This window comes from Calidris pugnax, unplaced genomic scaffold (assembly GCF_001431845.1).
Source record: "Calidris pugnax isolate Ruff unplaced genomic scaffold, ASM143184v1 scaffold52, whole genome shotgun sequence".
Lineage (NCBI taxonomy): Eukaryota > Metazoa > Chordata > Aves > Charadriiformes > Scolopacidae > Calidris > Calidris pugnax.
Window position 1 is genome coordinate 1,910,979 of NW_015090811.1, and position 14,132 is coordinate 1,925,110.

Consider the following 14,132-nt stretch of genomic DNA (forward strand, 5'->3'; position numbering starts at 1 on the left):
CACAGTGAACCATGGGGCTCCAGAGCTGAGCAGACAGGAGGAGAGGGCAGACAGATCCCTCTCCTGTGAGGGCACTAACTTTGTTCAGTCACTGTGTTTCTTTCAGAAACAGATCGAGTTAGATTTTAAATTAGAGTGTTTAGCGGTGGGTTTTTTCATGTTCTTTTCCCCTTTGTTCTAAAATCCTACACTAATGGTTAAGTTTAACAGCGGAACGCAAAATATGAGCAACCAGCAGCAGGAAACAGTCTTGAAGAAGAAGAAAGAAGGAAGAAAGCCTCTATGCAAATTATATTGTGGCTACAGAGACACCATAGAACCACCACATGATCAGCTGAAAATTGCACAAACTGGTTTTGCATGAGATGGCTGCTCCATCCCTGGAGGGGTTCAAGGCCAGGCTGGATGGGGCTTGGAGCAACCTGGTCTGGTGGGAGGTGTCCCTGCCCAGGGCAGGGGGTGTGGAAATGGATGGTCTTGAAGGTCCCTTTCAACTCTAACAGTTCTATGAGTCTATGATCTGCTGTACCATCTCAACTACCCTTCTGCTGGAGGAGGCAGTCTCCTGTCTTATTTTCACACACAGCTGCCTGCATGCAAATATAAATTAATTTCTTAAGCCTTTCTATAGCTGCACGTGAAGATAAATGCAGAAAACAATCACTTGAGAGTAATCAGTGAGTAATAAGCAAGCTTTCAAATGCCTGCATGGAGGGAAAGGAAGCCAAGAAGTAGTCCCAACATCAACTCAGGGTGTAACTCGGGCAGCACAGTGCTCCTGCAGGAGCTCACCAAGGCAGAGCAGACACACTGTGCTGCACACTCTGGACGTCACATGCTCATTAGGATTTTTATCAGCAGAAAAAAATATGTTTAAACCCACCCCTTCGCCTCCTGGTTGCTCATTTCCACCATCCAGGTATCTCCCCACATAGGCCAGTACAGTAGTTTCTGCCCTCATAAAGCAAGTCATGATCAGAAACAAACAAAACCAACAGAAATACACCATCCAAACAATTCCCACTGGGAAAAATCACTTTCGCTGCTTCACATTAGAACTAAGAAGAAGAAAACAAGCTCTTACTGGAGAACACTGCTTCACATTAGAAGAAGAAAACAAGCTCTTACTGGAGAACATCATCATTCAGACACTCCCGAGTGCGACCACGCTGTGGACTGTGTGCTCAGGATGTAAAATACCCACCTCAGGTGTCAACTTTTTCTCATTATATTGCAATTTGTGCAACAGTCCGAGTAAGTACTCTTTGGATAAGTAAATATTGCTGACAGGAATGCTGCTTGAGATTACTTTAAGCTGTCACATTTTTTCAGACTTAAATAACTCAGATAAAAAATCCTTCAGATAACACCAATCAACTTGTTTTTCCACAAAAAAAAGAAATCCAACCCAAATTTCTTTTATTTTCTGAAGTTATTTCATTCTTGAGATGAACCAGGGAAGGAGGGGAAGAGAAGAAAAAAAAGAAGCTCTACTTACACCTGAATTTAATTCCAGGGAGTTATTTGCTTTCAGAACAGGTCCTACTGGTCACTTGGTACTTTTCTCCACACAGATCACACACAGCTTTGCCTCCTGCAAGAAAGACAATACAAAATGTTTCCTTCCCAATGGACACCAGACATACTACGTCCTCCTATCCTATGCGGGTTGGTAGATGGGAATTAACAGAACAAATGGAAAACTAAATTAGCAAGTTTGATCTGGAAGAGGTGAAAAAGCTGTTGCTGCGAATTTTTAAATTCTATTAAGTAGATTGCTACAGGATGGCCAAGCCAAAAAGCCAGCCCATTTTGAAGGTTTCATACATACTTTCACAATTACCTACTTTAATTCATCATCAATTTACCAACAGGTAACAACTTACCAACAGGTCTACGAGTTCCAAAGGATGACACTGGTGACAACTTATCAGCAGGGCTACAAGGGCAAATGTAAGGTCCTGCACCTGGGGAGGAAGAACCCCAGGCACCAATATAGGTTAGGGGTGGATCTTCTGGGAAGCACTACTGAGGAAAAGGATCTGGGAGTCCTGGTGGATTGGATGGCAGGATCTCCATGAGCCAGCAATGTGCCCTTGTTGTCAGGAGGGCCAATGGAATCCTGGGCTGCATAGGGAGAAGTGTGGCCAGCAGGTCCAGGGAGGTCATTCTCCCCCTCTGCTTTGCACTGGTGAGACCACAACTGGAATACTGTGTCCAGTTCTAGGCTCCCCTGTTCAATAGAGACAGGGAACTGCTGGAGAGAGTCCAGCGTAGGGCAACAAAGATGATTAAGGGATTGGAGCACCTCCCTGATGAGGAAAGGCTCAAAGAGCTGGGGCTCTTTAGCCTCGAGAAGAGAAGGCTGAGGGAAGGAGACCTTATTAATGCTTACAGGTATCTAAAGGGTGGGTTGAAGGATGATGGAGCCGGACTCTTTTCAGTTGTTTCCAGCATTAGGACGAGGGGCAACGGGCACAAACTGGAACATGGCAAGTTCCACTCAAATATGAGGAATAATTTCTTTACAGTGAGGGTGACGGAGCCCTGGAACAGGCTGCCCAGGGAGGGTGTGGAGTCCCCTTCTCTGGAGATCTTCAAGACCCTCCTTGGTGCAGTCCTGAGTGATGTGCTCTGGGCAACCCTGCTTAGCAGGGAAGTTGGACTAGATGATCTCTAGAGGTCCCTTCCAACTCTGACAACTCCGTGAATCCGTGAGTCTCAACAGGTGACACCGGTGGCAACTTACCAACAGGGCTATGAGTCCCAAAGAGCGACAACAGTGACAAATTTACCAACAGATGACAACCTACCAACAGGGCTATGAGTCCCAAAGCCGACACAGGTGGGTAAACCCCCACGGGGGCTTCCTAAACGACATTCCCCGCGGTGGCCGCCGCCATCAGGGCCTGAGGGGGACAAGCCCTCAGCCCCCCCCACCATCACCCCCGCTGCCTTTTTTCCCCACACAACTCGCCGGGCGCGTGTGGAGGGAGGAACTAAACGCAACGTATTTAACGATTTTCCTCAAAGCGGTTATTTTTACCTCAGCTTGAGGCCCTCCGCGCCCGCCCAGCCCCGCCCGACCGGCTCGACAACCGAGCCCTGCCCTTCTTCCCTTCCCTTCCCCACCCCGTCCGGGTCCCCGTGCGATGGGGAGAAACGGAGATGGCCGCCGTTTGAGGTGGCGGTGGCGACGCGGGGAGATCCCCTCAGCACACGCCGAGGAGGAGCGGAGGCGGCGGCAGGTGGGTTTTCCCGGGGGAGGTGATGGCTTCCCGCCCTCACCCCCATGAGGGGTCGGAGTCCGGCGGGGAACCCTCGGGCCTGAGGGAGGGAAGGGCGACGGGGAAACCATCCCGCCCTCAGTCCCAGCGTGGCTCTGCCCAGACGCCTCACCTGCCCACAGGTGATTTTGTGTTATAATAATAATAATACCTGGGGGATTTGAGCGATCCTTTGCGTCGTATGACCCTGTTTCAGTGCTGGATTCCTCCTCTCTGTTTCTCCCCCTTCTTTCTATGAAGAGAAAATACACACAGAAGGCTGCTTTAAGCTGTACTGTAAGGTGTATTTGGCTTTAGAGGATGAAATGTGCTTGTCCAGATGAGTACTGAAGGCGCCAGGTAGGTTTGTCACCGCGTAACCAGTCCCTACATCTCACCTTCTGGTTGTTCCTCTCATCCAGCTCTTCAGGAGACGCCAACTCAAACTTTCATTAACTCTGGTGAGACAGTAATAAATGTAGGTGTCTATTTAAATGCAAGTGAATCGCTATTAACAGAGATCCTAAGAGGCAATTCTGTGTTACAGCTGCCTCGGCTTCTCAGCTTTGCTCTGCTGTCACTAGGAATGCTCACACCATCCTGCTTCTTCAAGTAGAAGAGAAGAAAATACATGTGGCTTTTTCTGCTATGTCTTGCTGACATACACAAAGCCATCCTGTTTTCATTTTCCTTAGGAATTAATACAGGGAAAAGAGTTATAAGGAACCTTATGGAAGTCCACGAGGAAAAAAACAGCTGTTCTGAGATATCATTGTAACATTTAGTTAAAGGATGAACCAAAAAGTCCAGTCAACTAATGAAGCCTGCGTGCTTTCGGATTGCCTCAGTGTTCCAGCATTTTAGCAGCTAAAAAGGATGAGTTGGGTTGATGCTTTTTCTGCTTTCAGGATATTTCTGCAGTCTCAATTCTGTGTATATTGTATGAGTATAATCAACTGTGAGGCCATAATTACTGTAACATCTCCTGTGTCTCGTATGTTTTCTGTCCTATGTGGTTATCTACTTTCTTCAAAATATGTAAGAGCTCTGAAAAATCCATCCTTCTCCCCAACTGACAGAAAGACCCTTGTACTTTCTAAATGAAAAGAACACAGTCAACTTTATTTCCCCAACTTTTCCTTAGGAAAGTAGCTGGAAAAGGAATTTATGTTCACGTTTTAACTCTCAAGAGAATGTTACTTGAAAAATTAAAATTTAGGCGCTTCTTAAAAATGATGTGTTAGTAAAACTATTTAATTCAGGAGCCTGGAAAATTAAGACATAAATTTGATAGTTGCTATGGTGGAGAACACTGATGTGTTAGTGAAGCTATTTAATTCAGGAGCCTGGAAAATTTAAACATAAATTTGATAGTTGCTATGGTGGAGAATTAACTAATTAGTAGAGGTAAGCAGAAATAAATTTTTTACAAACCTTTTTTTCTTTTTCCTTTTCAGATATGAAGCTCTGTGCCCTGTGATACTCATTTTGCTGGTTCTCACCATTGGAGGATGGCTGCCCTTCTCTGTGAAAATTGTTCTGGTCAGTACCACTACACCCAGGTCCACCAGCCTTTTGAAACCAGCTGCATGTTGCTCCTCATCATGCTGGGAAAAGTGTTCCTTGATTTCTTCATGTTGCAAGTTCAGCAGAAAAAGGTGAAGGTTAGCTTTATGAGAAACTTTTGTGTTTCACTGGCACTTCTCGATTTCACGCTGCTGCTGAGTATATTTTTCATTTTCTGTTTCGAGGACTTTGCACTCTGGGGGGTACGATTTACAAAGTACCACATTTGCCTGTTCACTCAAATAATTTCTCTTACCTACAGCATTTTGCATTACCCAGTCTATCTTGTGGCTGGTCTGGATTATTACTTAACCATAGCCCAAACCTCTCAATTTCCTAAAAGGGCTCAAAGATTACTTTACGTATTCGCTGTGGTTATCATATGGACCTCAGGGTTTTTTTGTATTCTGAAAGTTCCTGCTCTCTATGAAGAACTAGAAATTCAGAACCGGCTTTCTCCTTACTGGTGTCCTCTCTACGCCAGCGCGCAGAGCTACTCTGTCTCCTGTGCCATGGTGCTGCTCATCAGCACGGTGCTGGTGGTTTGTCGGAAGGAAGTTCTGACCATGCTGCTGTCCCTCAGGGTCATTTCTGTGGCCGCTCAACCCGTTCTGATGTTCTCCTATGTCTCTAACAACAGCGGCGCTTCATTTAAGTGGCAGCTCCTCACCAGGCTCCTCATCTGTTTTCTTGGCACTTGGGCACCTTTTGTTCTCCTGCAAATCATCATTTTGTTTCTCGACGTTCGGATTCCAGCCTACATGGAGATGAACGTCCCCTGGTTGTACTTCATCAACAGCTTTCTCATCGGCGTGGCCTACTGGTGCCGCTGTCACGACGTTGAATTGACCGAGGAGATGTGGGCCACAGATCCGTTTGTCAGCTGGAAATTCTGCTTTATGCCTTTTAACAATGAAAACACAGAGCCAGCCGATAAGCCAGGCACAGTAATTGTCATCTGTTAATGAGCTGCTGACCAAAAGGACTCCAAATTAAGTGCTGTGCGACAGAAGCCTGTGCTCTGACAGTCTGTGACCACGTCCTTACAGATTATACAAGGAAACGTCTCCAGAGCTACACTTGGTGGAAAAAAAACCAGTTCAACATCCACCAATACCACAATAAATATTGCACCAGAGTGTGGGACACCGCATGCTTCCACACTGGGTTCCAGTTCAGAGAATTTAACTTGAGAGTAGGGGTTTAAGTAAAGACCACTACTCACAAAACCCAAGCTTTCAGTTAAACCTTACAACTAGGATTTTACACTTGCTTTAAATGGAATGATCTCAGGTTTTTATAGTACAAAACACAATAAAGTCTTATTCAAAGCTGGAGCCCTTTTCTCCGTTCCGTACACGCGTTAACCCACTGTCAAAGGTTCTAACAACTCTCACTGTTTTTTTCAAGTGTATTTTCTTGTTAAAGTTTGTCTGTTATAATGAAAAATAATTCTCTTTTTAGTTAACATAAAGCTCCAACTCTACAGAAATCTAACCTTCGTTTCCGTAGTACAAAACCAGGCCGATAAAGTGCAACTTCCACAGCCACAGGAAACGCAGTGAGGTTTCGGTATTTCTTTGCTGCTGCTCCTCTAATGTATAGATGTACCTATTAAAAATTAAATAATTAGAGTCAGAGCAATAAGCGACGAGGCTAGCTGCTACGCATAAATACACGCCCAAAGGTTAAAGAATGACTTAAATTAAAACCAAATTTATTTTGAAGCAAAATTACTTGACAATTAAAATAGTTCAATATAGAGTGGGACTACTTCAGCAGGGGAAGAATAGCAAAAATACTTAAGTTTTCAAATTCTTGCAGTTTTAAGAAGGTCTGGACTTAATTTTGTAGAAGAGGAATAAATGATACACAACTCAAGCAGACAAATGGAAGTAGCATTTATTTCTGAAGCACTGAACTCACAACACGATGTTGTATTGAAATAGAAACCGTGTAAGTAAATGACGCCGCAGGTGGGTTAATCACTCACCCAGACCCACAGGGACCAACGATGTCGCACACGAATACTCATTAAGAAAAAAATCTGCAGGTAACAAAAGGTGCAATTACAAGCAACTTCAAGCAGCATAGTATAAGGTGCTTCGTTTCAGCATTTTTATGATGGATTTACCCATTTAACAGACAGATCAAAGAAATTTCACTTCTACGGATCATAACAAATGAGAGAATCTAAACCTCATTCACATGCTCATTGGTAATAGGAAAGTGCTTTTTAAAAAAATGATTCACAAAGTGAAGATCATATTATTTTTTTTTACATAGTTCACTCTTCACATAGTGTGCTCTTCGACTGTAAAATTTAAATTTCGGGTTATCATTTACATTATTATATATCAATTATAGACATAGATTTAATTGCAAGAATTTAATGCTACGTGGGCTAAAATTTCTTATAAAAGAATATTTCTGCCTATGACTCCATAAGAATACACAATCATATCTCAATCATATATTAATCTTGCGTTTCTGCCATATATCAAAGTCCAATTATCGTTCTGATTTATTATTTCCCCCCCTGCCCCTTAGTGCTTCCTTCACCCAGAGCCTGGGGTAAACTCCTTTGATGTGCCAGTGATGTCACCAGAAGGACATGAGCGTTTTTAAGCTGCAGAAAACAGTTTTAACAGTTTTTTGGGGAAAATCTGTTAAAAAGGCCATCGAAAGGACAGGAAATGATCAAAAATTGAATTTTAAAATTAGTGCAATCAGAGGAGGCAACGCTTAGCAACACAGTTGGAAGTGTTTGGCGCCACAAGTCATTTCTGCTGGAAAACGTATTTGGAGGAAATTCTATTTCCATGTTAAAAGGAGGAAAGCACCTGCAACCTTAACTTGAAAAGCAACCTTAAGCAATCCCTCCCTGCTCCCTCAAATTTTAATTGCTGTTATTTAGCACTTAAGATGCTACAGGATAAACCGTGTCTGAACACATTTTTTTTTTTGACACAGCATTTCTTCAGGTTTTATATAAACCGGACACCCACTGAAACGGGGTTGACAAAATATTTACAAAACCTCATTCCATTTAAAAAAACCCAGCAAATCTCTCAAATATAGCAATGCACCAGGCATTCCAGAAGATCACAAAAAGAACTAATTCCCTGCAGATTTGGCAGGCGAGGGAAAATTCCTAATTCAAATTTTATATAAACCGGACACCCACTGAAACGGGGTTGACAAAATATTTACAAAACCTCATTCCATTTAAAAAAACCCCAGCAAATCTCTCAAATATAGCAATGCACCAGGCATTCCAGAAGATCACAAAAAGAACTAATTCCCTGCAGATTTGGCAGGCGAGGGAAAATTCCTAATTCAAAATTCATTTAACACCAGATGAAGGCAAAGTTATTTTCAAGAACATACATTTTGGATGGTTCTGTTTGGTGTGATTAGTCTCGCCCTTGCGATTCATTAACACAAACTGGGAGCTGCAAGAAGCCGGGTAAAGCTGCCCATGTGTTTTATTTATCAGTGTGGTTCAGCTTCTCAACCCCTAATTAAAGTTTACACAACCCCATCTATCCTGACAGGGCAGAATTCCACTCGTTGCTGCGGTGCTGATAAAGCCATTTTACATTTTTTAAAACTTTATTTTTTTACAGGGAAGCCACAACATGCAGCCGAAGCCGAGTATTAACGTACCGATGTGATATCACTCTATTACTATCAAATTCTTTCCTCCACACTCGTTTGGGGAAAAGTACCAAAGAGCATCAAGCTTTAGGCTGTCGCTGCGCCCACCCAGTAGGTGACAGTGGCATTGGTGCCTGAGCCTGCTAAATAACTACTTTAAAATGCCTTCATTTTAAGCATTTTAAAATTGCATATTTTAAAGCCCGCCTTTATCCTTGACTTTTTATGGAGGGAGATACTTGACGTGACCTCAATCACCCTCCTAATGACTCCAAAGTTTTTCCCTTTGTGTTTTCCCTTCTCTGGGAAGTCCCAACACATAACCATGAACTGTTACTCTCAAACAGGACCCCAGTGTCACTGCCAGACAGACAGACAGAGATGTCATCCTAGGCAACTGGTAGCATCTGAAATAATAACAACTAGAGCCAAGCACTGCTCTATCTCCTCTGTGCATCCCTTGTGCTGTGACAGCAACTAATGGCCTAATGCCATTCAAATGCTTTACAGTCTTTAATTCTTAAAGGATTATTTGATATTAATGGTAACAGCGGATGAAGTGTTAACCCTTGATGAGAAACTTCTCTACTTTCCTCATATAAAGACTCCCTTAGGAATCAATATTGATTTTAATGAGATACTCTATGGGGTTTCCAATTCTAAACAGAAGGATTTGGCACTTGTTAATAAACCCCTTCATTCATTACACACACCTTTCCTGGTGAGTACTGGTTTGGTAACGCCCTGACACAAAGACAACTTGACAAGGAGGTTGGGGGTGCAGAATATCTCATGGTTCTTTTAAAGGCTGAATTTGCAGAAAGCTGCCAGGTAACGGAGGGCGACACGAGTCTTCAAAACACAGATAATGCCTCCTGGGTCAGTGATATTTGTGCTTTTAGCCTAATCCTGTCATCAGCGAGGACACCCTGGTTTAGCATCCGTGAACAATACTACAGCCTTTCAACAACCCTACGAAACCGTACAGTGCTTTTTACACACAATTAAAATACCTGGTTTAGCAAATACTACAGCCTTTCAACAACCCTACGAAACCGTACAGTGCTTTTTACACACAATTAAAATGCTCCTTAAGTGTTCTGTATTGCACTTAAATTTATGATCACTATTCTATGAATATACAATTGTGCTCAAATTGTTAATACTTTCCAGATGGAAAAAAATATATCTCTTAAGATCTCCTTTTTCTAGCTCCTCACTGTACATGTTTTGGGTAATTCAGCAAGAAGGTAATACAGGCTGGAAGTTTAAAACTTTTTTTACTTGAGATGCGTTTGTAATGCCAAAAAAATCACTCAAGGAGAAAAAACTTTCAATATGCACAAGGCCCACAATCTTAGTTGCTGAATTCATGAATATTTAAAGTATAACTTGCTATCTGCAGCTCTCCCAAAACCACATAGGATGTCGTGCACCAGAAGACCCAGCACAGACGTGCGTTAATCGGGTCTTACAGCCAGCAATTACAGCTGGGAGTCCTACAGAAACACAAACTGTAGAAGTTCTCCCAAAAGCTGTCTAATAAAGCCAAATTAAAACAAGGGTGAGATTCTCATGCATGTAACAACACTGTGATTAACTGCAGGTATAAGTAAGACTCCTAACTCCACGTTTTCAAATATGCCTTAAGCCATTATCGAATCACACGAACGTGTACCTACTGTTTACGTTGCCAAAGAATGGTACAATCAGAAGACAGATTAAAAATCAGCCAGTGAAATTTCCGTATAAAAATAATGAAACTTTAAGACAAAATCCAAAGGATAAATCTCTAAGATCTCTTTAGTCTTCAATTAGCTCATCAAAACAGAACGCATCCTGTCGAACCTATGTTACAGCTATGCTACAGGGTGTATCTTACAGAAATGCTACAAACAGGAACCTACTGTCTCCATCACTTGAATCTCTTCCAAATGAACATTGCCAAACGTCGAACCTTCAACTGAGAAGTTTATTTGACAACAGGAACTGAAGACAGGAAAAAAAAACAAACCCCAAATGAGAAAGTGGTTAGCAACTTCCCTCCAAAATAAACCCAGACGTCAATGAATCCTCTAAAGCCTTTGGTGTGATTTGGGTAAGGGCTCTCACCACATACAAGCATGTAACAGCAATGGGTTGTCTTAACTTGGAGCTTCAGTGGTTAATAAAAATATTAATAGCATCTGCTATTAGTAAGCTCAAACAGTTGTAATTAAAAACAACGATTGTAGTTTTGATCTCTAGAAGATAATGGTAGAAAGTCTGTTAATAAAAGCAAAGCAATAGTCTAATTAAAGGAAAATGAAGCACGGATTTTTCTGTAATCCCAATTTACTCTTCAAGATCATCAATTAAATAATATACACATTAATCTACCTGTCATAAACCTTCCTCTCAGCCAGTGTATGTGCATTGACTCCTTTTGATCTAGGTCAGCAGTTCTCAAACTTTACATCAATTCCTCTTCTTTTCACAAATACTTTAGGGTCCCCCTGAACATCGCCCTACACAATCATATATTATGCATTAATCCGCATAAAATACAAAATACATTATCTGTAGACACATACACGTATTTAAATTCAAATATACACGACGACTCTATCGGCACACACACCCTTCTTTCCCTGCACAGGAGCTTAGGGATCTAGGTCTGTACATAAGGGGAGCAGAGCTGCAAAGGGGAGGGAAGAGAAGGTACCAAATACATCCACGAATGTCCAGACACAGGTGAAGGGGAAGGGAAGGCCCAGAAGGTGCTGCTGCCTCCCAGCCCAAATAGATTCTGAGGGTGTCAGTAACTGGGGAAACACAGAGAGGGAAGATGGAGGGAGACACTCATCCCACTGTCTGGGTCTGCAGTGTCCGGGTCGAAATCTCCTGCCAGAGGGACAAAGCAGGGTCCCTAGAGATTTCTCCCTCCTGCCAGTCCCTCGATGCAGGGGTTGCTGCTCCTACGCCCAGCTCTGGAGGGACCTCATGGAGCAACTCGCCCTGCTCCTTCCTCAGGCTACTGCAAGCCCAGCTCACGCGAGCCACCGAACAAATAAAAGGTGCTTGGAAGCTTCCAGAGAGGCAATGGGAATGTGCTACAGGGAAAGACAAGTTAGAAGAGGTATCAAGAACGAGAGCATCCGAGCTACGCTACCCCTTCTCCACCTCCAGCCTTTAAAGTACACTTGTCTCCACATGAGCTAGTCCTGGCTGCAGTTGTCAGCCCCTCACACCTTTTGGAACCCGAACCCCGAGTCTTCTCAGACCTTGTCAGGATCCACTCTGAACCCCCAAGTTGAGAACTGCTGGTCTAGTTTAACTAGCAGCACGTGAAACCACAAACCTAACAGCTTAATGCCCTCTTAGTAGATAGCAGCATACAAAGAGTAAAGTAACATGTGCTTCAGTTGCCTCTGGCAAGAGGATCGTGCCGTTGCATTTCAGTAGCCCAACAATAAGGACTTTGATGAGACATCTATGTGATTTATAGTATTTCCAGGCTTCAAGAAAATACTACAGTGGCAGAGCTGAGGGTAAGCCTACGCGAGGAGAACCGGCTGCCAACCTACCCCTTTACAAACAATTTGCTCAAGACTAAAAGAAACTCAAGAGAGCACAACTAAATGCATAGCATTTTACTGGTATTAATGCTTCCACAGCGTCTGTGGACACTTCTGTTATTTCAGTCCAAAAACTGCTGTATGTGGGAAAAATCTTTCAGAATACAGCAACACCATTTAAACAACGTTTAGATTGGGGTGTTAATCAAACTTATAAGATAAAGTACATGTTGGGGAATATTTAGCCTACCACAGCATGTTTGACTTCGTGTTTTTCCATGAACTCCCTCTTCAACTCAAAGTTTTACTCAGGCTTTACCCCGAACCTGTTAATTGTTGGAAACTACAGAGGACTACCTGGTATAATCAAAAGAATATTTTTAAGTCTTTATGTGGGGAAAAGCCCATATGTTTAACAAAACATCACAGTAACACTCATGCCACAGTGAAGATGCTGGCGTATTACTGGCAGTTCTGTCACTGAGAAACTGTTGTTCAAACCTTCATGTTCACCCCTTTAGGATTCTTTCAACGAATTGATACGTGCACAGATTTTCAACGCAGGTCCAAGCTTAATATTCATTGCACTCATAAGGTGGTCCTCCTTCAACAAGAGGAGAGCTTGTCCATCAATTTCTTGTGCTCTAAATTCATCCGCAATATCTTGACAACCTGCAAGGCAAGAGGAAAAAAAAGGAATTCCTGGGTTAGAAACGTGCACTCTTAGATGCAATGACTCTGTCCACCCCAAAGCTTTTCAGCTGCACAATTTTCAATGCTCGTCCCTTTAGCTTGTAGAACCCAAGGTGTATGCAAGAGTTCAATACTACGATGGGAATTTCCAGGATAATCTGAAAGTAATTTTTACCACATCCTCTAATTACACACTGTAATTATTGGAGAACTACTCATTGGAAATTTCAAGTCCAATTTCTCATTTCATTAAGAGGAACACTCACCATCATCTCACAATTGAAAGAGACTGGCAAAATACCACCGAAAAAGCAATCAAATAAGAGCATAATTCAAGTGGGTTCTTTCCAGCAATAAAAAGACATGAGTATTCTACTGCTATGTACAACTCTGTGACAAAATTCACAGAGCTACAATTTCTAAAAGATGTTAATTCCATCTATATGTTACCACCACTGGAGAAAGTAAACAGAATTTTGATTTATGGGCTTTAGCAGAACTGTCCCACAAAGACATTTATCATCAGTTACCTGAGAGAATATTCTGTACATAGCAATAACTCAGAAGTGCAACTTTAAACTAGTTGGATTTTATTTATTTTAATTATAAATATAATTATAACCTCTTTTTCTGAACATGAAATGACATGGTCTCAGGTTACTGAGCCTACAACATAGGCAAGAGGGCTCTCCGTGGGTTGGACTGTCCCAAGTAACTGAGGGCCCCTTTCCACTGAAGAGCACTGTGGAAACCAAAGGTTCCTCAAAAGAAGTTCTGGACGTGTGTTAAGCAGCAGCAGTTAGTTATGCCTGGCTGTACAGCAGCTCTGTTAGATGGACAAACAGCTTCTAACAATGTAAGAGCACTCTTTGTCAGTTATTTATTTGAAGCTTCTTTCCCCATAGCCACGTTTTTCGTGTTTTCTATGTATTTATGTTCTCAATCCAGTGGTCTCTCCATCTGTCTCAGAGTCTGTCTGGCACGTTTTAATTTGTGCTCCACCTTCCATTCCTGCTTTCAATTATTCCTCAGTTAAGCCTATTTTTTTTTTGCATTTTCACATTTACCCCTGTTCTAAAAGTATATTATTACAGAGATATGAAAATACTGTGAAGAACTCCTTTTCCACCCCAGATGAGAGCAACTGACTAATTTCATGTCCTCTTGTGCGTTCAGCTTTAAATTCTATAAAGAATAGCTAAGTCTAATTTCCTGATGGATTTACAGATGTGTAAGAGACAAATAAAAAGGAAATGTGGAAGGAAGTATAGACATCCAAACCTTAATTCATTTGGATTATTACTGAGTAGTGGTTGTAGCACACAAGGTTAGAAAAGGTTAACTTTTCACAAAAGAATAAAGCACAATTTCTTTTTCTTAGTGGTTTGTT

At 42.2% G+C, this 14,132-nt stretch overlaps 2 protein-coding genes across 2 annotated transcripts in view; one reads left to right on the plus strand and one right to left on the minus strand.

The window, feature by feature from the left end:
• Positions 1–3,089: 3,089 nt before the first annotated feature.
• GPR160 (G protein-coupled receptor 160) lies at positions 3,090–6,198 on the plus strand. Its single transcript, XM_014938793.1, has 2 exons — positions 3,090–3,248; positions 4,724–6,198. Exon 2 carries the CDS (start codon positions 4,778–4,780, stop codon positions 5,795–5,797), a length of 1,020 nt encoding a protein of 339 aa, XP_014794279.1. The 5' UTR covers positions 3,090–3,248; positions 4,724–4,777; the 3' UTR covers positions 5,798–6,198.
• Positions 6,199–8,003: 1,805 nt separating this feature from the next.
• The window catches only part of PHC3 (polyhomeotic homolog 3 (Drosophila)), a 38,586-nt gene continuing 32,457 nt past the window's right edge, over positions 8,004–14,132 (minus strand). The window contains exons 16-17 of the mRNA XM_014938858.1: positions 9,506–12,721; positions 8,004–9,421 (exon numbers count right to left, since the gene is read on the minus strand). Of these exons, the coding sequence (XP_014794344.1) occupies positions 12,567–12,721 (155 nt within the window). The 3' untranslated portion in view covers positions 8,004–9,421; positions 9,506–12,566. The remainder of the gene's footprint in view (positions 9,422–9,505; positions 12,722–14,132) is intronic.

Bases quoted from the DNA above. Each gene is read 5' to 3' on its own strand.
- GPR160 (XM_014938793.1), top strand. From the start codon at position 4,778: ATGGCTGCCCTTCTCTGTGAAAATTGTTCTGGTCAGTACCACTACACC.